General features: G+C 37.7%; 1 protein-coding gene across 1 annotated transcript in view; it reads right to left on the bottom strand.

The window, feature by feature from the left end:
* The window catches only part of faxcb (failed axon connections homolog, metaxin like GST domain containing b), a 38,154-nt gene extending 16,532 nt beyond the window's left edge, over window positions 1–21,622 (bottom strand). Inside the window, exons 1-3 of the mRNA XM_061914748.1 lie at window positions 21,146–21,622; window positions 8,813–8,948; window positions 8,491–8,687 (exon numbers count right to left, since the gene is read on the bottom strand). Of these exons, the coding sequence (XP_061770732.1) occupies window positions 8,491–8,687; window positions 8,813–8,948; window positions 21,146–21,405 (593 nt within the window). The 5' untranslated portion in view covers window positions 21,406–21,622. The remainder of the gene's footprint in view (window positions 1–8,490; window positions 8,688–8,812; window positions 8,949–21,145) is intronic.
* Between the last annotated feature and the right edge of the window lie 2,548 nt (window positions 21,623–24,170).

The raw sequence follows: 24,170 nt of genomic DNA, 5'->3' as shown, positions 1-24,170 counted from the left end.
CCCCAGCCTGACAGAGAAGGACCTCTCTGACAGGTAGGATCTGAATCACTGTAATGCAGTCCCCCTGACACCCACACAGTCTCTCAAGCGGTCTAAAAGAATTGTGTGGTCGACTGTGTCAAAGGCAGCTGTAATATCTAAAAGTACTAAAATGGCAGAGTTGCTAGAATCAGACATTAAAAGCAAGTCATTAAAAACCTTTAAAAGTGCAGATTCAGTACTTTGCAAAGCTTTGTATCCAGACTGAAATGGATCTAAAGTGCTATTTTCATCTAAAACAAGGCTGCAATTGTGCCAAAACACATTTCTCCAAAATTTCCGACACAAAAGGTAATTTTGAAATGGGCCGATAATTTGACAAAATTGTCGGATCAAGACTTGGCTTTTTAATCAAAGGCTCAACAATAGCTGTTTTACAAAAAGAGGGCACACAGCCAGAAGTCAAGCTGCTGTTGATGATGTCCCTAACAGACAAGTCAATAGTGTTCCAGATGTCTTTAAAAAAGCGAGGGGGGACTGGGTCTGTGGGACAGGATGAGGGTTTTAGCCTGTCGACTATTCCTGTAAACTCAGGCATGGACACAGCCAAAAACAACACGACTACAAATACAAAATACATCACAAAGTCATCAATTTCAATACATTCATGCTTTGTTGTCCAGTCACTTTTAAAAGTCAGATTTTTTAAATTTATTTTGATTTTTTGCAGGGTCGATAGTGTCATCTTATTCTGCTCAGCCACTGCTGCGTCATTGTGACACATATGCTTCGCTGTTGCCCCCTGCCGGATAGCGGGAGTACTGCATACAGGAGTAACCCTGTTTTAAATGATTTCATCAAGCCTATTTTTGGCCAAATATGGCTGAATCAAAACCTTTGTCGAGCTGGATGTGGCCGCCAGTTGAACAGGCCTGGATTAGTTCAACTGAAAGTTGAGACTACTAAAATCTCAAATAACAAGCACTAGATAACATGAATTGATTAACCTGGACCCTGACTTAAAGAAGTTAAAGAACGTATTCGGGTGTTACCATTTAGTGGTCAATTGTACGGAATATGTACTGTGCAATCTACGAATAAAAGTTTCAATCAATCAAAAACAGATAGGGTGTGCAATTTTAAAAAATTACACGTACTAACAGTGGGCGTGTAGCAGGTGATCTACTAATAGTGCAAAAGAGTTTTAATAAGTGTTTGCTGTCACCACAGAAACAGTCATAATACATTAATGGCATCATGCTCCAACCCGTTGCTATGTTGTAAGACGCGTAGCACACAACTACAGTATAACCTGTGCCACCTTTTCTGGGCTAGATAGAAACGCTCTTTCAGTGCAATTATAGACAAAGGAACTGACTTTTTTAGCACAAATGTGCGCTCCACGATGTTTGTAATTTGAATAAGAAGCATTAGACCTTATAGCAAGGTTGTGCACACGTGGTCAAGAGGAAGAGGTAATGGGGGTACCGTATTTCCTTGAATTGCCGCCAGGGCGCTTGCACCATTGCCTTAAAATTAGAATTAAAAATGTATGTCATTATGAGTAGTGATTTTAACAAATCGTAAAAAATATAATTTTACCAAATGCCAGATGTCTGATAATCGGCATATAGTCGGCATATGCATGAAGGCAAAAATGTGGCTTTGTGAGCATGATCTAGTTTGTATGTTTCTACACATGCAAACCTTTAGTATATCAGGCTGTTGATACGATATGATAAGGAAGAGTTTCTCTCCAATAGTCCTTCTGCTTCACTCTTCATTGCCCCATGGAAATTTGATAAAAGCATCTGGTTCACGTTTCAGATGAGGTTAGTGACTATCACTAGGCAACACGTAACTTCCTGTTTGTTACATTATCTCTGGTCCTGAGGGCATACGCTGTCCTTTGTTTGTAGATTTGCAAAGACTCATTTAAGTGCAAGTCAGATGACCAAAATATTAAAAATGATTTAGCTGGAGGAGTGGTCTTTCCACGGGACTAAGAAGAGCTACTCCGACCTATTTTAGTTAAAATTATTCATTTTCTGTACTGCTGAGTGTCTTCGTATTTGAATGCAGTAAAGTCAGTTTTCCTGAAATTACAAAGGTAAATATATTTGATCTACTGTACTTAAGTTTAACTTGCAAAAAATTAGTACACATCTCACATTTCAATATTTAATCGCATTTTGTTTATAGTTGACTCAAAATAAATTGCAACCATATAAGATTTTTTTTAATTCAAGTACCCCCAATAGAACATTTTTTTTTATTCAAGTACCCCCTAATCAAAGCAAAGCATTTTTGGTTGAAAAAAAGAGATATAGAAGTAAAATACAGCACTATGTCATCAGTTTCTGATTTATTAAATTGTATAACAGTGCAAAATATTGCTCATTTGTAGTGGTCTTTCTTGAACTGTTTGGAAAAAAAGATATAAAACAAACTAAAAACTTGTTGAAAAATAAACAAGTAATTCAATTATAAATAAAGATTTCTACTCATAGAAGAAATCATCAACTTAAAGTGCCCTCTTTGGGGATTGTAATAGAGATCCACCTGGATTCATGAACTTAATTCTAAACATTTCTTTACAAAAAAAGAAATCTTTAACATCAATATTTATGGAACATGTCCACAAAAAAATCTAGCTGTCAACACTGAATATTGCATTGTTGTAATTTTTCTCACAGTTTATGAACTTACATTCATATTTTGTTGAAGTATTTTTCAATAAATATATTTATAAAGATTTTTAAAATTTTTGCTATTTTTAGAATATTTTTTTTTAAATCACACGTACCCCTTGGCATACCTTCAAGTACCCCCGGGGGTACGGGTATCCCCATTTGAGAACCAATGCCTTAGACAGATGATTTTCAAGTTTTTAATACCACACCTGGATAATTAGTTTTCTTTAAATAGGAATTGCACTTTTTTCCCTATCATTCACAATGATTATGAAAGACATGACAGATGTATTTTTTTAATGCATTCTAGCTCATAAATGAAAGTCCTCTGTCCATTTCTGATCGCTATTTTCCCGCTTGTGGCTCATCACTACAAGTGAACGCAGCCAATTCCCCCCACAACCTACGAAACGTCCCAAGGGTCAAAGGACGAGAGTATGTTAAATGCCCGTTAAAACGATTTGTGCAGTTAAAGAACATTGACAGCCCCAGTATTACTATATACTCAATTGAGAAAATGGTTACAGAAATGTTTCAAACAACATTTTAAATAATTTGTTTTCTATATCATTTTGACACCCATAACTGCTCACAAGCTTTAAATTTCAATTAGAAGTGGTAGCGTTTCCAAGATGCAGAGTAGTTTCAAATTGCAAAGTGTTAGCCTGCAGCTCACAACAAACCACTATACTGCCCTTCCCTGACATGAATAATTCAACTGCAGGCGAGTCTAAACATGGCACATGGTGGACAATGGAGGACAAGAAGAAAACACGAGATGAGTGGGAGGGAGGGTCCACTATACTGGAGTATACATCATTTACTGTGCATCCGGAAATAATTCACACACTCAGCGCTTCACTTTTTCCACATTTAGTTATGTTACAGCCTTGAAATTATGAAATAAATTGATTGTCCTCAAAATTCTACAGACAATACCCTATAATGACAATGTGATTTTTTTTTTCCCAAATGTATTAAAACTAAAAATAGAAAAAAATCAATCAATCAATGTTTACTTATATAGCCCTAAATCAGTAGTGTGTCAAAGGGCTGCACAAACCACTACGACATCCTCGGTAGGCCCACATAAGCGCAAGGAAAACTCACACCCAGTGGGACGTCGGTGACGATGATGACGCAGTGGGATGACATGTACATAATTATTCACAATCTTTGCTCATTACATTGTTGATGAACCTTTGGCAGCATTTACAGTCTCAAGTCTTCTTGAGTACGATGCCACAAGCTTGGCATACCTATCTTTGGGCAGTTTCGTACATTCCTCTTTGCCCATTTCTTAAAGGCCTACTGAAACCCACTACTACCGACCACGCAGTCTGATAGTTTATACATCGATTAAATCTTAAAATTGCAACACATGCCAATACGGCCTTTTAGTTTACTAAATTCCAATTTTAAATTTCCCGCAAAGTGTCCTGCTGAAAATGACGTGTGCGCGTGAAGTCACGTGTTGTAGCAGTCATGTTCTTCCAGCACCGATCACGGCTAAAAGTCGTCTGCTTTAATCGCATAATTACACAGTATTCTGGACACATATGTTGCTGAATCTTTTGCAATTTGTTCAATTAATAATAGTGACCATAAAGAAGAAAGATGTTGGTGGAAAGCGGTGTATCGCAGCCGGCTGTAGCAACACAAACACAGCCGGTGTTTCTTTGTTTACATTCCCTAAAGATGACGGTGAAGCTTTAATATGGAACAGAGCGGTCAAGCGAACATGGCTCTCTACCACATGCAACCGGCAGGTTTCGGTGAGAAAATTGTGGTAATATTCCAGCTCTTACCGTAGACATGAGCGGAGCTTGTGTCGTTCCTCCTGCAGCTGTAAAAGAGGCAGTCGCGACTCTCTTGCCTCCTCCGTAGCTTCCCTCAGAGACAGTGGCTGTCAGCACACCCGTGGCCACACCCCTCCGACTTTCAGGTACAACTATATAATCTCACTAAAACACTAGTAACACAATAAGCAGATAAGGGATTTTCCAGAATTATCCTAGTAAATGTGTCTAATAACATCTGAATCGCTCCCACTGCCCTCGTCTTTTTTTTCCTTCTTTTCTGTCCTTCACTCCCACTATCCTCATCCACGAATCTTTCATCCTTGCTCAAATTAATGGGGAAATTGTCGCTTTCTCGGTCTGAATCGCTCTAGCTTCTGGTGGCCATGATTGTAAACAATGTGAGGATGTGAGGAGCTCTACAACCTGTGACGTCACGCGCAAATCGTCTGCTACTTCCGGTACAGGAAAGGCTTTTTTATTAGCGACCAAAATTTGCGAACTTTATCGTCGATGTTCTCTACTAAATCCTTTCAGCAAAAATATGGCAATATTGCGAAATGATCAAGTATGACACATAGAATGGACCTGCTATCCCCGTTTAAATAAGAAGATATAATTTCAGTAGGCCTTTAAGCTCTATCACCTTGTATGAAAAGCATTAATTTTCATCCAAGCTGTCTCTGTACATTTCTACAATCATATTTCCCTCTATCCTGACTAATCTCACTGGCAAACATCCCCACAGCATGATGCTGCCACCACCATACTTCACTGTAGGGATGGTTTTGGCCTGGTGATGAGCGGTACCTGGTTTCGTCCAAACATGATGCCTGGCATTCACACCAAAAATTTCAATCTTTGTCTCATCAGACCAAAAAATTATGTTCCTCATGGTCTGAGAGGTGCACATTGGCAACCTTTTTACTAAGAAATGGCTTTTGTCTGGCCATTATACCATACAGGCCTGATTGGTGGTTTGCTGCAGAGATGGTTTTCCTTCCGGAAGGTTCTCCTCTCTCCACAGAGGAATGCTGTTGCTCTGACAGAGTAACCATTGTGTTCTTGGTCACCTCCCTGACTCGAATAAGATGAACTCAGCAATGTACAGAGACATCTTGGATGAAAACGAATGCTTCCCATTCAGTCTGATGGAGCTTGAGAGGTGCTGCAAAGAGGAATGGGCGAAACTGCCCAAAAATAGGTGTGTCAAGCTTGTGGCATCGTATTCAAAGACTTGAGGCTGTAATTGCTGCCAAAGGTGCATCAAATACTTAAGATGTGATTTTTTTTTTTTTTTTTTTTTATTTTATTGAATTTGCAAAATTAAAAAATGTAAAACTTCTAATTGTCATTATCGGGTATTTGCTATAATTTTTTGAGAAAAAAAAGGAATGTATTATTTCAGAATAAGGCTGTAACATGAAATGTGGAAAAAGTGAAGTGCTGGATGCACTGTACTTAATCTGGGGATGTAATAATGACCATGTGTTCCAACGCATTACATAGAAGAGCATATAAAATTATAACAATACCTTGGCTCGTGTATGTCTCAGTGGAGCTTTAGTAGTGGAAACACTCGAGACTTGAGGGAAGTGGAACATGAGTTTCGAGAAGTGTTGCGTTTCTTACTCAGGAAAATTGCAGTGACTCACCACAATAATGACTGACACGGTTTTCCTACTGTTCTTATAAAGATTAATTTGGTGTTAAAACATTCCCCTAAATAAGAATAGGTGAATGTAAACATGCATGTAAGAGCTGTCAAAGCAATGTTTAAACCTGAGGCACACACATATATTAACAGACTTAAAATTTAAAAAATGTTTTTCCACTCAGGCAATTTCGTAAAACCATGATCAATATTTATATGTAAGGCTTTAAATCACTGTAAAATAAAAAAAAATTAAAATAAACAACAAAACATTTGATTAAATAAGCAAAAAGCTTCTAACATGGATAATAAATATGTTTGTATTTTGAAGCAAAATAAATAATAATACATAAAATAAATGGGTTGTACTTGTATAGCGCTTTTCTACCTTCAAGGTACTCAAAGCGCTTTGACACTACTTCCACATTTACCCATTCACACACACATTCACACACTGATGGAGGTACACTTCAACTGTGAGAGACAGAATGTGAAAAAAAAATCCAGGAATTCACATTGTAGGAATTTTAAAAAATTTATTTGTAAATTATGGTGGAAAATAAGTATTTGGTCAACCATTCAAAGCTCTCATTGATGAAAGGATGTTTTGGCTCTGAATCTCACGATACATGGCCCCATTCATTCTTTCCTTAACACGGATCAATTGTCCTGTCCCCTTAGCAGAAAAACAGCCCCAAAGCATGATGTTTCCACCCCCATGCTTCACAGTAGGAATGATGTTCTTGGGATGCAACTCAGTATTCTTCTTCCTCCAAACACCACGAGTTGAGTTTATACCAAAATGGATACATGGATGATACAGCAGAGGATTGGGAGAATGTCATGTGGTCAGATGAAACCAAAATAGAACTTTTTGGTATAAACTCAACTCATCGTGTTTGGAGGAAGAAGAATACTGAGTTGCATCCCAAGAACACCATACCTACTGTGAAGCATAGGGGTGGAAACATGTTTTGGGGCTGTTTTTCTGCTAAGGGGACAGGACAATTGATCAGTGTTAAGGAAAGAATGAATGGGGCCATGTATCGTGAGATTTTGAGCCAAAACCTCCTTCCTTCAGTGAGAGCTTTGAATTGTTGACCAAATACTTATTTTCCACCATAATTTACAAATAAATTCTTTAAAATTCCTACTATGTGAATTCCTGGATTTTTTTTCCACATTCTGTCTCTCACAGTTGAAGTGTACCGATGATGAAAATTACAGACCTCTGTCATCATTTTAAGTGGGAGAACTTGCACAATCGGTAGCTGACTAAATACTTTTTTGCCCCACTGTATATCAAATAAACAACAAAGGGGTGATAAATCAACTATTTTAAAACAAAGCCAAAACAACAACAAAAAGCAGAACTGTCTTTATTTTCAGCCGCCCTGCTGACACGTACACACACACTGTCACTAGCCTTGTGGTGCATTTACAGTTTAAAATCACAAAACTCTAAAAGCCAAGTCGCTACAGTGATTAGCAATAAATAATAAAAGAAAATCCACCTTAACTTGTCAGACAATCAATTTTCTTGCTGTGCAGCGGAAGGGAAGGGGAGATTGGAAGGAGGCAGGGTTGACATGGCTGTGGATTATTCCTGAATGTTTCAAACCAAACCGGATAGCTTTTTTTGGACTCATACTGAGCTAGCAAAACTAAAAAAAACTTTGTAAGTAGGCTTTTGAAAACCCTTAAAAAGCACACGCAATAGCAATTAGCACAGTAGTTGCTAACGACACTGCTGTGTTAACCGAGTATGATTGATCTCCCCGTCCACAGTGGCTGTGATGTCGAGCACAAAATGGTTGCCCTGCGAGGCACACAATTGGTGGAAGAAATGTTCATATTTTTTTCAGCAAGGGGTTCAGAAATTAAAAAAATTGTCCAGTGAGGGGTTTTATAAATCGAGGTTTCACTTTGTCGCCAAAAAGCGTTTTGGAATCACATTTTGTTTTGTTCTACAGGCAAATTATTGAGCTTATTTTCAAGAAGTATACATTGTATACTTAAAATAAAATAGCCTGATAATGAAAAATATATATTTTTTTGTCAAAAATTACCTATTTCATACCTTGATTTAAGGTATTTAAGCTTGGATTTCAGTCTTTGTAGTGTAGTTAGTAGTTTCCACAAAATAAGATGCTATTTTTACCATCTGAGTTGTAATACCAACAACAAAACATTCGATTATTTTTAGCCAGTCTAATATTTTGTTTTTATGCATTTAATTTTTTGGAATAAGACACAGGACAATTAAAAAAAAATCTACCGGCTGGAAATGTCCCCCTACCCAGACTTTGGAGACTCCTAACGTACAAGAATCATAAAATACATATCATAACAACGTGCAACTTACCAGTACAGATGTTCTTCAACCATTTTGGTGACAGCACGTGACACGGCTCTCTCCTCAGGCGTGAGGTTGTGGTTGAGGTTGACGCCCAGCTTCTCTTCAAGGAAGTCTACGATGAACTCTGACCCTGAGACCTGCTCATAGTTATACTCCAGCCAGGGCATCTTGCCCTGAGGAGACAGCTTCCCGTCAAAATAGTTCTATGGGGGACACAAAGCTGCACGTCAGAATATTTTATGCAGTACTAACAGAACAAAGAAGGGAAGTCATCACAATTTTCAGACTCCATGCTAAATCAGACCTACAACACCTGGCCAACACGTACCTGGTAGGGCAGGTCCACCATTCTTAGATATGTCTCTATTTTGAGGCAGAAAGGTGAGAGGCTGGGAACCCCGTTCTTTGGCCTGGAGAACTGATGGAGGATGATGGCGTCTTTAGAGTCCAGCTCCTGCTCCTTCCTGCACACACACAGAAGATACAAATCAATTAAAAGCCTGCTTGCCTTACAGTCACAGTACATCATCAATTATACAGTAGCTCACAAAATAATACCACATATCTGCAACCATCGTATTTTAGATTTAGAGTTAGATTTATTGGTCCCCGTTGGGGAAATTCATTTTCACTGCTGTACATTTAAACATATAGACATTACACATCACAAAACAAAAATAACAAAAAGACATCATACATGACCAACACATTTACAGGCTTTGTCAGACAGGTCGGCCGGGGCTGCTGTTAAGGGCGGCTATAGCTCCAGGGATAAGGCTTTTCCTGAGGTGGGCCCTCCGGAATTTGACGGTTCTGTACCTGCGCCCTGATGGTAGTGGGATTATGTATTTGTGGAGTGGGTGACTGATATCCTGGACTATCGTGTTTGCCAGTCGAATGATGGACCTGTGTTTTGAATCTGAAATGATGATTTTAACTGCTATGTTTGTAATGCGCGTGAGTTTGGTCCGGTTGGTTACAGAAAGCATGGTGAAAAAACATGTGGAACAGTAGATAAGGATGGGTTGAACAATGCTTTGGTAAAGTAATAACAGGAGACGAGGTGCAACGTATAGTCCTTTAAGTTTTCGGATGGCTGACGGTCTTTGTTGACTTCTTTTTTGAATGTCCGTGGTGTGCTGATCAAAGGTGAGTTTATTGTACAAGTTTACGCCCAGGTATTTAAAAGTGTCAACTGTTTTAACTGTTTGTGTGTTTATGATGATGGGGTGCTGAGGTGAGGGGGATATTACATCTTCTCAAGGTAGGGATGTTCCAATCAGGGTTTTATACTGCCGATTGAAGAAATTCATCTACGAGTGAGATCGACTGACACTGATTGCATATGTTATCTTTAAATTCTCTATTTAGTTGAGTGCCATTGACAGTGTAACAATACCAACACAAAATTTTATCTAGTCCCTTATTCTCTTTTATGACGTACAACAAAGTCAGTAGTACACAATAACTAAACAAAAACTACTTTCTACTACTCATTTAACTTATTTGGTGGTCACTCCTAAAGTCCCCCTGTATCCAAGGAATTGTTTCCTGAGTTTATAAATTATGTTAACAAAAACAACAAAGAAATGACCATGGTTTACAGAAGAAACTAGAGCTCAGAAATTATTATGTAGAAAGCTGGAACGCAAATGGCGCACGACTAAACTTGAGGTGCACCATCAAGCATGAAGTGATGGTTTAATAACTTATAAAAGCATGCTTACCTTAGCTAAAGCTAAATATTACTCAAATCTCATCCACCTTAATAAAAACGATCCTAAATTTTTGTTTAGTACGGTAGCATCGCTAACCCAACAAGGGACCCCTTTCAGTAGCTCCACCCAGTGAGCAGATGACTTTATGCAATTCTTTAATAAGAAACTTGAAGTCATTAGAAAGGAGATTAAAGACAATGCGTCCCAGCTACACCTGGGTTCTATTAACACAGATACGATTGTATATACGGCGGATACTGCCCTCCAAAATAGGTTCTCTCGTTTTGAGGAAATAACAGAGGAATTGTCACGTGTAAATGGAATAAAACAAACAACATGTTTACTTGACCCACTTCTGTGGTCCTCTCCAAGGTTCTCATAGTCATCATTGTCACAGACATCCCACTGGGTGTGAGTTTTCCTTGCCCTTATGTGGGCCTACCGAGGATGTCGTAGTGGTTTGTGCAGCCCTTTGAAACACTAGTGATTTAGAGCTATATAAGTAAACATTGATTGATTGATTTTGTGAAAATAAAATATTGCCCGGATCACTCATGTATCATTTATATTCTAGTACTATCGCTGGTGTCAACATCACACATTTATAGATTGATCAGCCCTCCTGTTACTGGTCGCGTACTGACTGTGACACAACAGTTGTTATCTTTAACTGTTATTAATCTACTTGTTAATTTCCTGTTTATAGCTGCTTACTTTCTCCTGTAATGTGGTTCCATCTACACTTCCTAAACTTTACTAAGTATTTATTTAATAGCTTAGCCAAGGCGTGCCTGCTCCTGAGTTGCTCATGGTGTATATAGTATGTTTAGCCTCATCCTCCAGTGACTAACAATACAAAAAAATTCAGTTTATTTGTCATAGTGGAGGTGATTGTTATTCAGTGAAAGAAGAGAGGGCATACCCATCAATATTTGCATTGCAAGAGATTGGAAATTTCCCAGGGAAATGTTAACAAAAAAAAAAGAGGGGGTTTCATTCCAATCACGAATCACAACTTATATGTCATAAAATCGTGATTATTGAAATGAAAGACGGGTTTTAAGCTCAGCTATGACAGTGGTGAGGCATATTGTAAGTGGTATGCTGCGTATGCTTCACAAATAAACAAGTTAATGCACTTTACACATACTGTGACATTTGAAATATCTACATATCCTAGACCACTGCAACCTTGCCAGCATAGAAAAGTAAACACACTGTATAAACGACTGTATAACTGTCAGTACGATCAAGTTATTTAGTGTCAATCAGTTACAGTAACGCTAAGTAAGCTGATTTGAAATTAAGCTGCCTAAACATCCCAAAAAAGTATCTTACTTAATTCTCTTGTCTACGTGGACAGAACAGATGTGTATAATCTGCACATTCAGCAGTACTGTACTGAGATTGATGTGTTAAGTGGTGGATGTTAAAGGGGGAACTGCACTTATTTTTGTCATTTTGCTCATCAATCACAATCTAAATATAAAAAAAATGCTTGCTAAGGTGCAGCTAACGTCAGTCACCACTGTAAAAGTGCCTTATTGCAGTGAAACTTGCCAAGGGACATGTAACCAGATATTAACATTGCTGTATGTATACTTTTGACCCAGCAGATACAGTCATATTTTCAGTAGACCCATAATAAATGCATAAAAGAACCAAACTCCACTCATAGTATAAAATACTACACGGTCTAGCTCCAGCCTATCTTGCCGATTGTATTGTACCGTATGTCCCGGCAAGAAATCTGCGTTCAAAAGACTCCGGCTTATTAGTGATTCCTAGAGCTCAAAAAAAGTCTGCGGGCTATAGAGCGTTTTCCGTTCGGGCTCCAGTACTCTGGAATGCCCTCCCGGTAACAGTTCGAGATGCTACCTCAGTAGAAGCATTTAAGTCTCATCTTAAAACTCATCTGTATACTCTAGCCTTTAAATAGACCTCCTTTTTAGACCAGTTGATCTGCCGCTTCTTTTCTTTCTCCTATGTCCCCCCCTCCCTTGTGGAGGGGGTCCGGTCCGATGACCATGGATGAAGTACTGGCTGTCCAGAGTCGAGACCCAGGATGGACCGCTCGTCGGGACCCAGGATGGACCGCTCGCCTGTATCGGTTGGGGACATCTCTACGCTGCTGATCCGCTTGAGATGGTTTCCTGTGGACGGGACTCTCACTGCTGTCTTGGAGCCACTATGGATTGAACTTTCACAGTATCATGTTAGACCCGCTCGACATCCATTGCTTTCGGTCCCCTAGAGGGGGGGGGTTGCCCACATCTGAGGTCCTCTCCAAGGTTTCTCATAGTCAGCATTGTCGCTGGCGTCCCACTGAATGTGAATTCTCCCTGCCCACTGGGTGTGAGTTTTCCTTGCCCTTTTGTGGGTTCTTCCGAGGATGTTGTAGTCGTAATGATTTGTGCAGTCCTTTGAGACATTTGTGATTTGGGGCTATATAAATAAACATTGATTGATTGATTGATTGTGCAAACGTGCTCCAATCACAGTATCACAAAACAATAAGAGTTGTAAAAATTATTGGAAACTCAAGACAGCCCTGACATTATGTTCTTCACAAGTGTATGTCAACTTGTGACCACGACTGTGTGTGACACACACACACATTTATTACAGTATAATGATTAAAAAACATAGTATTTGTTTAAGGTTTCAATGCAAAAGGTAAACACTGTACTACATACATTGTAGATTGTCACTGAAGGCATTCAAACTATGAATGTGGAGTTATGTACTTAACAAAAAAAGGTGAAATATCTGAAAACATGTTTTATCAGAATCAGAAGAGTTTTTATTGCCATTGTTTGAGAACGGGTTCATAAACTAGGAATTTTACTTGGCGCAATTGTGCAACATAAAACACATAACACAGAATAGAATAACATGAGCTGTGACTGAGCCAACAGATCTTGTTATTGTTCATGTGCCTATATCAGAGGTCGGCAACTCGCAGCTCCGGAGCCGCATGCGCCTCCTTGACCACTCTCACGTGGCTCAGCCGGATATTTGCCGACCACCCGGAGAAGTCAGGTAGATTTCCAAATTTTAGTGTTTCTATCAGAAATCTCCCAGGTAAACATTTTTCGATTTTCACTCAGACATCAACTTTGAGGGCGCGCCGTGATGACAATGCCTCTAACATCCTTTCTACATGTCATCGCACCAGGATTTTCACCATGCTATTTGCGTGCCGCCAAGTCACATTTTGGATGCGTCCTCAATCTGAACGCATACGCTACTGCAAGGCATACTTGTTTAACAGCCATACAGGTCACACTGAGGGTTGTGATATAAACAACTTTAACATTCTTAGTAATATGCGCAACACTGAGAACCCACACCAAACAAGAATGACAAACAAATTTCGGGAGAACATCCGCACTATAAGACAACATAAACACGACAGAACAAATACCCAGAATCCCCGTGTACATTATACACCCAGCTACCACCAACCCCGCCCACCTCAAATGACGCACGGAGGGGTGGGGTTGGTTGTAGCTGGGTGGTATAATGTACAAGGGATTCTGGATATTTGTTCTGCCGTGTTTATGTTGTGTTATAGTGCGGATGTTCTCCTGAAATGTGTTTATCATTCTTGTTTGGTGTGGGTTCACAGTGTGGCGCATATTAGTAAGAGTGCTAAAGTTGTTTAAAACGGCCACCCTCAGTGTGACCTGTATTGCTGTTGAATAAGGATGCCTTGCAATCTCTTACGTGTGTCTGCAATAGCCCCGTCAAACAATTCTCTGGGCTGGTAAGCTATTTGTACAAGCTGTAGAGGGCGCTAGCGGTAGTGCCATCATTGTACGACCTTATTATTGTTCATTGGGTGAACACCAGCGTACATTCGAGAGAATAGTTACTCTGATATTCGGGAGTCTCCCGGGAAAATTGGGAGGGTTGGCAGGTGTGACGCTGTCAAGCGGCATTCATATAAAACTCGCGGGCCACATTAACATTAAATTTAAATTTTTAAGGTGCGAGCCGCGTGTCTGAGACCCCTGGTTTATACATAGCACAAAGCAAAAAAAAACTCTGTATGCAGTATTATTTCATTATAAATTTCAAAAGAGTTATGTGGCTCCCATTGTTTTCTTTACTTTGTGAAACGGGTCAAAATGGCTCTTTGAGTGGTAAAGGTTGCCTACCACTGGCCTATATATTCCAGGCACATAAACAAATAGTCGGATTAAAAAATACCTTTTCTGATTAAAATCAGTGGATGTGTCGATTCTCCCAGTCGGGACCAATACAGTTACATAGACCTTCTGAGTGCCTGCAAGCCCGCATTCAGGGCAGGATTACTGGTGAGCTGCAGCAGATAGTGAAAGTAAAGTGTATCACTAAAGTTGCTGCTCCTTCTTCTATGCCGGTGTTAGTCATATTTATGTATTTTGGTCTTCTGTATTCTGCACTTCCAGCTGTGTAAAAGAGAAACGGCACAACGCTGATTGAACATTAAGCCTCACTTTTTGAGACGGTGAAACAGGAGGTCGCACACACAAACCGACAGAAATGGAGTGCGTTTGCTGCACTGAAAGGTACACAATGTTTTTATCGATGGAAAATCTTTTTGTATCTGGCAAGGAGGACACTGCCTCAAAGCGAAAGATATACTTGACAACCTTGAGTCCCAAGAATTAGGGAGATAGTTAGAAAGGCCGCGAAAAAACAGATTTTTTTTTTCAGCTTAACGAAGCATCTCCTCTTAACTATTATTGAATACACATATTGCAAAATAGCAATATTGTTGTCTGGGTGTAAATAAGGAGACATTTGTGAGAATGGTAGCTCTAAGAGATTTTCGTGAGGGGCTCTGAAATTCAAGGCTCTGCCAGGTAATCGGGAGGGTTGGTAAGTATGATGAAAGACAAACTGTTTGCACTGACTAACTCTGCATGCCTGCAGTTGCAGAAACTTTGTTCAACCTACCAATAATTAACTGGAGATGGAAATTTAAGTCTCACCTTAAAACTCATTTGTATACTGTAGCCTTTAAATAGACTCCCTTTTTAGACCAGTTGATCTGCTGTTTCTTTTCTTTTTCTTCTATGTCCCACTCTCCCCTGTGGAGGGGGTCCAGTCCGATCCGGTGGCCATGTGTATCGGCTGGGGACATCTCTGCGCTGCTGATCCGCCTCCGCTTGGGATGGTTTCCTGCTGGCTCCGCTGTGAACGGGACTCTCGCTGCTGTGTTGGATCCGCTTTGGACTGGACTCTCGCGACTGTGTTGGATCCATTGTGGATTGAACTTTCACAGTATCATGTTAGACCCGCTCGACATCCATTGCTTTCCTCCTCTCTAAGGTTCTCATAGTCATTATTGTCACAGACGTCCCACTGGGTGTGAGTTTTCCTTGCCCTTATGTGGGCCTACCGAGGATGTCGTGGTGCTTTGTGCAGCCCTTTGAGACACTAGTGATTTAGGGCTATAAAAGTAAACATTGATTGATTGATTGAAATGGTGTTTTTAATAATTATTTAATTTAAAGGCAGAATGGTTTGCTTCCATTAGCTGCATTGCTGGCTACCTAGTAAGAGCCAATTATTAAAAATTAGAATGTATAAAAACCTAATCTGTTCTTGTCTCTCATAAGGATTGTAAACGATGTGCACTTTTTTTGGAATTTTGCCTTTCCGCCTTAAGCCAAGAATGTAAATGTACATTTTAGTAGTGATGTGCGGATCGATACTGAAATATCGATACCACTGATACTAGATATTTATGCTGTAATATCGATTCTCAAATCAAAATATCGGTACTTTTGTTATTTGAGATATTGTACATCATTAACAGGAATACAGTGTAATAAAGTAGCTAAACTTACATTTCTACATCAACATGCTCGTGTAACTGTATTGAGAATGAATTTGTTTTTTGCTAATAGTACATTTATTTTAAAGCTTTTATTATTTTACTAAATTTCCCATTTCTTGCTTTGTAACACCATTTTTGTGTACTTTGAATGATTTTGTCCTGTTTTTTTTTTGCTGTTTTATTACAGAAGTTTGACTATATAGTTATACATGCCATTACCTCAATATGAATAACTGTCTTGTATTCTTTATGGCAGTGGTTCTCAAATGGGGGTACGCGTACCCCTGGGGGTACTTGAAGGTATGCCAAGGGGTACGTGAGTGTCATGATCTGCTACCCGGATCATATGTTTTGTGGATTTTTGAGTTTGTTTGTGCACTTCCTTGTTTGTTCTGTCACCATGGTAGTTTATTTTTTTCACCTGTTCCTTGTTTCCGGACTCACACCTGTTTGTTGATTACCATCCTTATTTAAGCCTGCCCTTTTAGTTGACTCGTTCTTGCTTCGTAAGTTTTTGTTCCACGCAACAGGTGACGGCGCTGATTCCCGACTTTGGTAAAACATTTTGTACTCGCTAGCTTCTGCGCTACGCTTTTGGTTCTTTCTAGCTCTCATGCTAGTTCTGTTTGTTTTGCCTTTTGTGCCTAGTGCCAGTGTTTCTGTTGTTAGTCTGTTTTTAGTTTAGATAAACCAATATTTCTTACCTTTACGCTGTGTTCGAGCCCGATCTGCATCTTGAAAGAGTGCCACCTGTACCCCGATGCCAGCGAAACGTCACACGTGAGATTTTTTTTTTAATATTCTAAAAATAGCAACAATTCAAAAATCCTTCATAAATATATTTATTGAATAATATTTCAACAAAATATGAATGTAAATTCATAAACTGTGAAAAGATTACAACAATGCAATACTCAGTGTTGATAGCTAGATTTTTTGTGTACATGTTCCATAAATATTAATGTTAAAAATTTATTTTTGTGTGGAGAAATGTTTAGAATGAAGTTCATGAAACCAGATGGATCTCTATTACAATCCCCAAAGAGGGCACTTTAAGTTGATGATTACTTCTATGTGTAGAAATATTTATTTATAATTGAATCACTTGTTTATTTTTCAACAAGTTTTTAGTTATTTGTATATCTTTTTTTCCAAATTGTTCAAGAAAGACCACTACAAATGAGCAATATTTTGCACTGTTATACAATTTAATAAATCAGAAACTGATGACATAGTGTTGTATTTTACTTCTTTATCTCTTATTTTCAACCAAAAATGCTTTGCTCTGATTAGGGGGTACTTGAATTAAAAACAATTTTCACAGGGGATACATCCATGAAAAAAGGTTGACAACCACTGCTTTATGCTATGAGACATGGTATTATTTGAAATACACAGCTTCTTTAAAAAATGTTAGCAGACATATTGGATATGTTTGCACAATGCATCGAATCGAAAAGAAAATGAGTGTTATGGCATATTAGATGGATAGATAGTATTGTATTGATTCCTTCCGGAGAGTTCCCTCAGGATATTATACAACATCTTAGTGCTGGTGAGCTGACATGGTGACTCTGTCCACTGCTGTGTGGTGCTGAAACAGCTCCTAGTAACACACTTTACTCACACACTACATCTTCTATGCTCATAAATCTATGCCAGGGGTGTCTAAAGCATGGCTTTGATTTGATTGCTTAAAAATGTTATCAAGTTAATGCTGATGTATTAATGCACAATAACACGCTAATTGATATCTAATACTGTACATGCACGTCCAAATTGTCTCCCTGCATTATATGACTTGTATCAGTGGTTCTCAAATGGGGGTACGTGTACCCCTGGGGGTACTTGAAGCTATGCCAAGGGGTACATGAGATTTTTTTGAAATATTCTAAAAATAGCAACAATTCAAAAATGTATATATTTATTGAATAATACTTCAACAAAATATGAATGTAAGTTTATAAACTGTGAAAAGAAATGCAACAATGCAATATTCAGTGTTGAAAGCTATATATTTTTTTGTGGACATGTTCCATAAATAGTGATGTTAAATATTTATTTTTTTGTGAAGAAAAGTTTAGAATTAAATTTATGAATCCAGATGGATCTCTATTACAACCCCCAAAGAGGGCACTTTAAGTACCCGGGTGGTATAGCTCTGTTGGTAGAGTGGCCGTGCCGGCAACTTGAAGGTTCCCGGTTCGATTCCCGCTTCTGCCATCCTAGTTTCTACCGTTGTGTCCTTGGGCAAGACACTTTACCCACCTGCTCCCATTGCTACCTACGCTGGTTTAAATGTAACTTAGATAATGGGTTTCACTATGTAAAGTGCTTTGAGTCACTAGAGAAAAGCGTATATATATATAAATAATTTCACTTTTATGTGTACAAATCTTTATTTATAATCAAATCACTTGTTTATTTTTCAACAAGTTTTTAGTTTTTTTTAAATCTTTTTTTCCCAAATAGTTCAAGAAAGACCACTACAAATTAGCAACATTTTGCACTTTTATACAATTTAATGAATCAGAAACTGATTACATACTGCTTTATTTTGCTTCTTTATCTCTTATTTTCAACCAAAAATGCTTTGCTCTGATTAGGGGGTACTTGAATTAAAAAAAATGTTCACAGGGGGTACATCACTGAAAAAATGTTGAGAACCAATGCACTACATCTATGTTCATAAGTCTATGTCAGGGGTGTCTAAAGCAGGGGTCACCAACCTTTTTGAAACCAAGAGCTACTTCTTGGGTACTGATTAATGCAAAGGGCTACCAGTTTGATACACACTTAAATAAACTGCCAGAAATAGCCAATTTGCTCAATTTACCTTTAAAAAATAAATATATATATATATATATATATATATATATATATATATATATATATATAAAGGGTATTTCTGTCTGTTATTCCGTTGTACATTTTTTTTCCTTTTACAGAAGGTTTTTTGTAGAGAATAAATGACGAAAAAAACACTTAATTGAACGGTTTAAAAGAGAAAACACGAAAAAAAAGAAAATTACATTTTTAAACAGTTTTTCTTCAATTTCGACTCTTTAAAATTCAAAATTCAACCGAAAAAAAATGGAGAAAAACTAGCTAATTTGAATCTTTTTGAAAAAATTTAAAAAAGTATTTATGGAACATCAGTAGTAATTTTTCCTGATTAAGATACATTTTTTAATTTTGATGACATGTTTTAAATAGGTTTAAATCCAATCTGCACTTTGTTATAATATATAACACATAGGAGCAAGCTATATTTCTAACAAAGACAAATCATTATTTCTTCTAGATTTTCAAGAACAAACATTTTAAAAGAAATTCAAAAGACTTTGAAATAAGATTTAAATTTGATTCTGCAGATTTTCTAGATTTGCCAGAATTATTTGAAGAAATATTTTACTAATATTCTTCGTCGAAAAAACAGCAGCTAAAATTAATTAAATTAAAATTTATTTATTGTTCTTTACGATAATAAAAAAAAAAACTTGAATATTGATTTAAATTGTCAGGAAAAAAGAAGACGGAATTGAAAAAGTTATGTGTTTAAAAATCCTAAAATTAATTTTAAGGTTGTATTTTTTCTCTAAAATTGTCTTTCTGAAAGTTATAAGAAGCAAAGTAAAAAAATAAATGAATTTATTTAAACAAGTGAAGACCAAGTCTTTAAAATATTTTCTTGGATTTTCAAAAATACTATGAGTTTTGTCTCTCTTAGAATTAAAAATGTCGAGCAAAGCGAGACCAGCTTGCTAGTAAATAAATAACATTTAAAAAATAGAGGCAGCTCACTGGTAAGTGCTGCTATTTGAGCTATTTTTAGAACGGGCCAGCGGGCGACTCATCTGGTCCTTACGGGCTACGGGCACCGCGTTGGTGACCCCTGCTCTAAAGCATGGCTTTGATTTGATTGCTTAAAAATGTTATCAAGTTAATGCTAATGTATTAATGCACATTAACACGCTAACTGATATATAATACTGTACATACACATCCAAATTGTCTCCCTGCATTATTTGACTTGTCAGTGTATATGTATTGTATGTATGTGTGTATATATATATATATATATATATATATATATATATATATATACACACACATATATATATATATATATATATATACACATATATATGTGGGTGTACCCCGCCTTCCGCCCGATTGTAGCTGAGATAGGCGCCAGCGCCCCCCGCAACCCCAAAAGGGAATAAGCGGTAGAAAATGGATGGATGGATGGATAATTTGTATATATGTGTGTGTGCATATGTATATATGTAAGTGTGTGTGAATTTAAATGTATTATATATAGATAATCTATAGCATCTACGCAGCAACCACTGAATTGAATTATATTTAATATATTATTGCATTATATTGTGTATATATATATATATATATATATATTGTATATTTATAGGGGTGGAACCTAATAAGTTTACTTCTTCCCACTCCCTTTTGAGCCAATCTTGACATCTACAAAAGATTAGTCACATGTAATGTTTTCAATGTAGCTGTACATATAATGTATATATATATATATATATATTTATTTTGTATTTTATGTCATTCTTCTGTTTTGTTGCACGGCTCAAAATAAACCATTCATTCATTCAGTGTGACCTTCTGTGGAAAGAGAGTGGACATCCACACATAAGCATAAGAAAAACAACTGCACTCCACCAATATGACGTCACATGTCTTAAACAGATGATTCTGGCAACCTAAGAGGGGTACATGTGATCCTGCAGCAGGTTAAATGGGATGTGTTTACTCCTCGGTACCTGCCTAACTATAGTACATTAATCTGTTTATCGTCGCATCTAATTAAACCTGTAAACAACAGCAGGGTTCATTAAAGGTCGGCGTGACTCCGCAGCGCCCCAGGGAGCGGTTCGTTTTATTCACGCTTAGGTGGCGACGGGTCTGGCACACGAGCGGAAACGTGACTCGACTATTATTTAAATCTATTTTTCCCTTAACCAACGAGTCGTGCCCTTGGAGGGAGGCGACTGACTAAAAGCGTCTGCGTGTTGTCACAGTACACACCAAGCGGCCATCGAGGAAGCCAAGAGGAGTTGTGCCAAAACGAGCCTACCTGATGGCGAGCAGTTCGTGTAGTATGTAGGCTGCAGCAGCAAGGAGGGCCCCCCCGGTGATGTACAGGGTCTTCTTCCACCAGGAGTCCGAGGCCAGCGCCGTCATGATGCCTCCGTAGTCCTGCAAAGGGAGGGCGATGATGTATCCATACAACGACTGGTGCTGCTCGGGCACACACAGCCCGAGAGGGAGGCTGTGATTCCGCCCGAGATCCACCACACACGGCCGGGAAGAGGCCAAGCCGGCAGCCCAGTACATCCTCCCCTCCCTCGGTCACAGCCTCCCCGCTTTCTCGGCCCTGCGCTCCCAGGAAGGCGTCATGTGGTCTACGACATGGCGGCTGCGGCGGTTAATGTTTGTCCCACAAAACTACGAGGAGTAAACATCTTGGCTCCCCCTCCCCAGCATGAGGATGATGATGATGATGGTCAGCCCCAAGTTCACTTTCCCTTGGGCTTTTATCATCGTCAATCCACGGAGAGGAAGACAGCTTCACTTCCGGATTTTGTTTTTCAAAATAAATCAAACTCTCCATCGACACTAATACATTCAGTCCAGCTTCAGTTGATTTCGAACAAGTATTTTTTTAATTCGCATACAGTTTTTCAAAATAAATCAAAGTGTCCATCGACACTAATAAATTCAGTTCAGCTTCAGTTGATTTCGAACAAGTATTTTTTTAATTCGCATACAGTTTTTCAAAATAAATCAAACTGTCCATCGACACTAATAAATTCAGTTCAGCTTCAGTTGATTTCGAACAAGTATTTTTTTAATTCGCATACAGTTTTTCAAAATAAATCAAACTGTCCATCGACACTAATAAATTCAGTTCAGCTTCAGTTGATTTCGAACATGTATTTTTTCTATTCGCATACAGTTTTTCAAAATAAATCACACTGTCCATCGACACTAATAACTTCAGTTCAGCTTCAGTTGATTTCGAAAATGTATTTTTTTTATTTGCATACAGTTTTTCCAAAATAAATCAAACTGTCCATCGACACTAATAAATTCAGTTCAGCTTCAGTTGATTTCGAACATGTATTTTTTTAATTCGCACACAGTTTTTCAAAATAAATCAAACTGTCCATCGGCACTAATAAATTCAGTCCAGCTTCAGTTGATTTCGAACGTGTATTTTTTTAATTCGCATACAGTTTTTCAAAATAAATCAAACTGTCCATCGACACTAATAACTTCAGTTCAGCTTCAGTTGATTTCGAAAATGTATTTTTTTTATTTGCATACAGTTTTTCCAAAATAAATCAAACTGTCCATCGACACTAATACATTCAGTCCAGCTTCAGTTGATTTCGAACGTGTATTTTTTTTAATTCGCATACAGTTTTTCAAAATAAATCAAACTGTCCATCGACACTAATAACTTCAGTTCAGTTTCAGTTGATTTCGAACATGTATTTTTTCTATTCGCATACAGTTTTTCAAAATAAATCACTGTCCATCGACACTAATAAATTCAGTTCAGCTTCAGTTGATTTCGAACATGTATTTTTTTAATTCGCACACAGTTTTTCAAAATAAATCAAACTGTCCATCGACACTAATAAATTCAGTTCAGCTTCAGTTGATTTCGAACATGTATTTTTTAAATTTGCATACAGTTTTTCAAAATAAATCAAACGGTCCATCGACACCAATAAATTCAGTTCAGCTTCAGTTGATTTCGAACATGTATTTTTTTAATTCGCACACAGTTTTTCAAAATAAATCAAACTGTCCATCGACACTAATAAATTCAGTTCAGCTTCAGTTGATTTCGAACATGTATTTTTTCATTTGCATACAGTTTTTCAAAATAAATCAAACTGTCCATCGACACTAATATATTCAGTTCAGCGTCAGTTGATTTTGAACATGTATTTTTTTATTCGCATACAGTTAATTTACTTGAATATAATTCTTACTAAATACACTTTAAAAAATTATGAAACACAGTCCAGTGTTGCAGAACATTATCTTTCTGTTCCTTTCTAATATACCTACGAAAAGCAACATAAGCGCAAGTGTCTAGTATTTTGATATAAAATCCAGGTTTAACTATAACTTACAACCAATAAAATATATAGTTATATAACTACTGTACCTCTAAAACTTAGCATTGTTTTATTTGCAAAGATAAAAACAGCTAGTGCAGGTGTGTGTGAATACTGTTAAATTAGTCCCTTTAAAAGCAGGGTCAATGGTAATCCAACCACTAGCTGTTCAAATTCAGACATTTAGTAACGAATTAGCTCAAAACCAGAATGTTTGGGTGCAGATCTGCTTCCTAAATTAGATGCGATTTAAATGTTGCCAGTCATATAAATATAACTGTTTGTCCAAGTAGCTCAAATAATGATTTTTACAAAACTGCACAAGAAATACATGCATACTGAATTATAAAGATGCAGATCAACATATTTTTAGTTAATGCTCAGGGAAAAATTGTTTATTCCCTTGGGTTGAATCAAGCTTTGGGAATAAATGATACAAAAATAAATAGCTCTTCGCCGTTTGTTTTTTTTAAGTAACTCTTAGGAAGAAAAAAAGATAGAAACCCCTGCTTAAAAATGATGCCATTTAAAATTTTAAACAATGTCACTGTTGAGTTGTACTACTTTTATTTTCAAAGCAAACTAGGTGGTCCAAATAGTGCTGACTTGACACAGCAGACCTATTGTCTGCTCCGATGGAGAAACCACCCCACCCTAAAGAGCCCCTAATCTCATCCCAGTGAAAGCAGTGATGCGCTCGAGGAAAGCCAGCATGAATGTGACAGTTTTAAATGCACAAACATGCATTTATTTAGATCATAATGCTCACTCGATAATGCAACACATTGCAAATATACAGAAGGTTTAACTTGCATTGCAAGCAAAATAAAACAACTGCACAAGGGGCACATGTAACTTCTTACGTAGTTATTAATATTGCATACATAAGCATTTAGCCTTTACTGTATAGTAGTATAGTGTACTCACTCTGGAGCAGCCTCGAAAGTGCAGGAGGTAATTCATGTT

The sequence above is a fragment of the Nerophis ophidion genome, linkage group LG11 (genome assembly GCF_033978795.1).
Source record: "Nerophis ophidion isolate RoL-2023_Sa linkage group LG11, RoL_Noph_v1.0, whole genome shotgun sequence".
NCBI lineage: Eukaryota > Metazoa > Chordata > Actinopteri > Syngnathiformes > Syngnathidae > Nerophis > Nerophis ophidion.
This window is presented reverse-complemented; position numbering and strand designations above follow the sequence as displayed.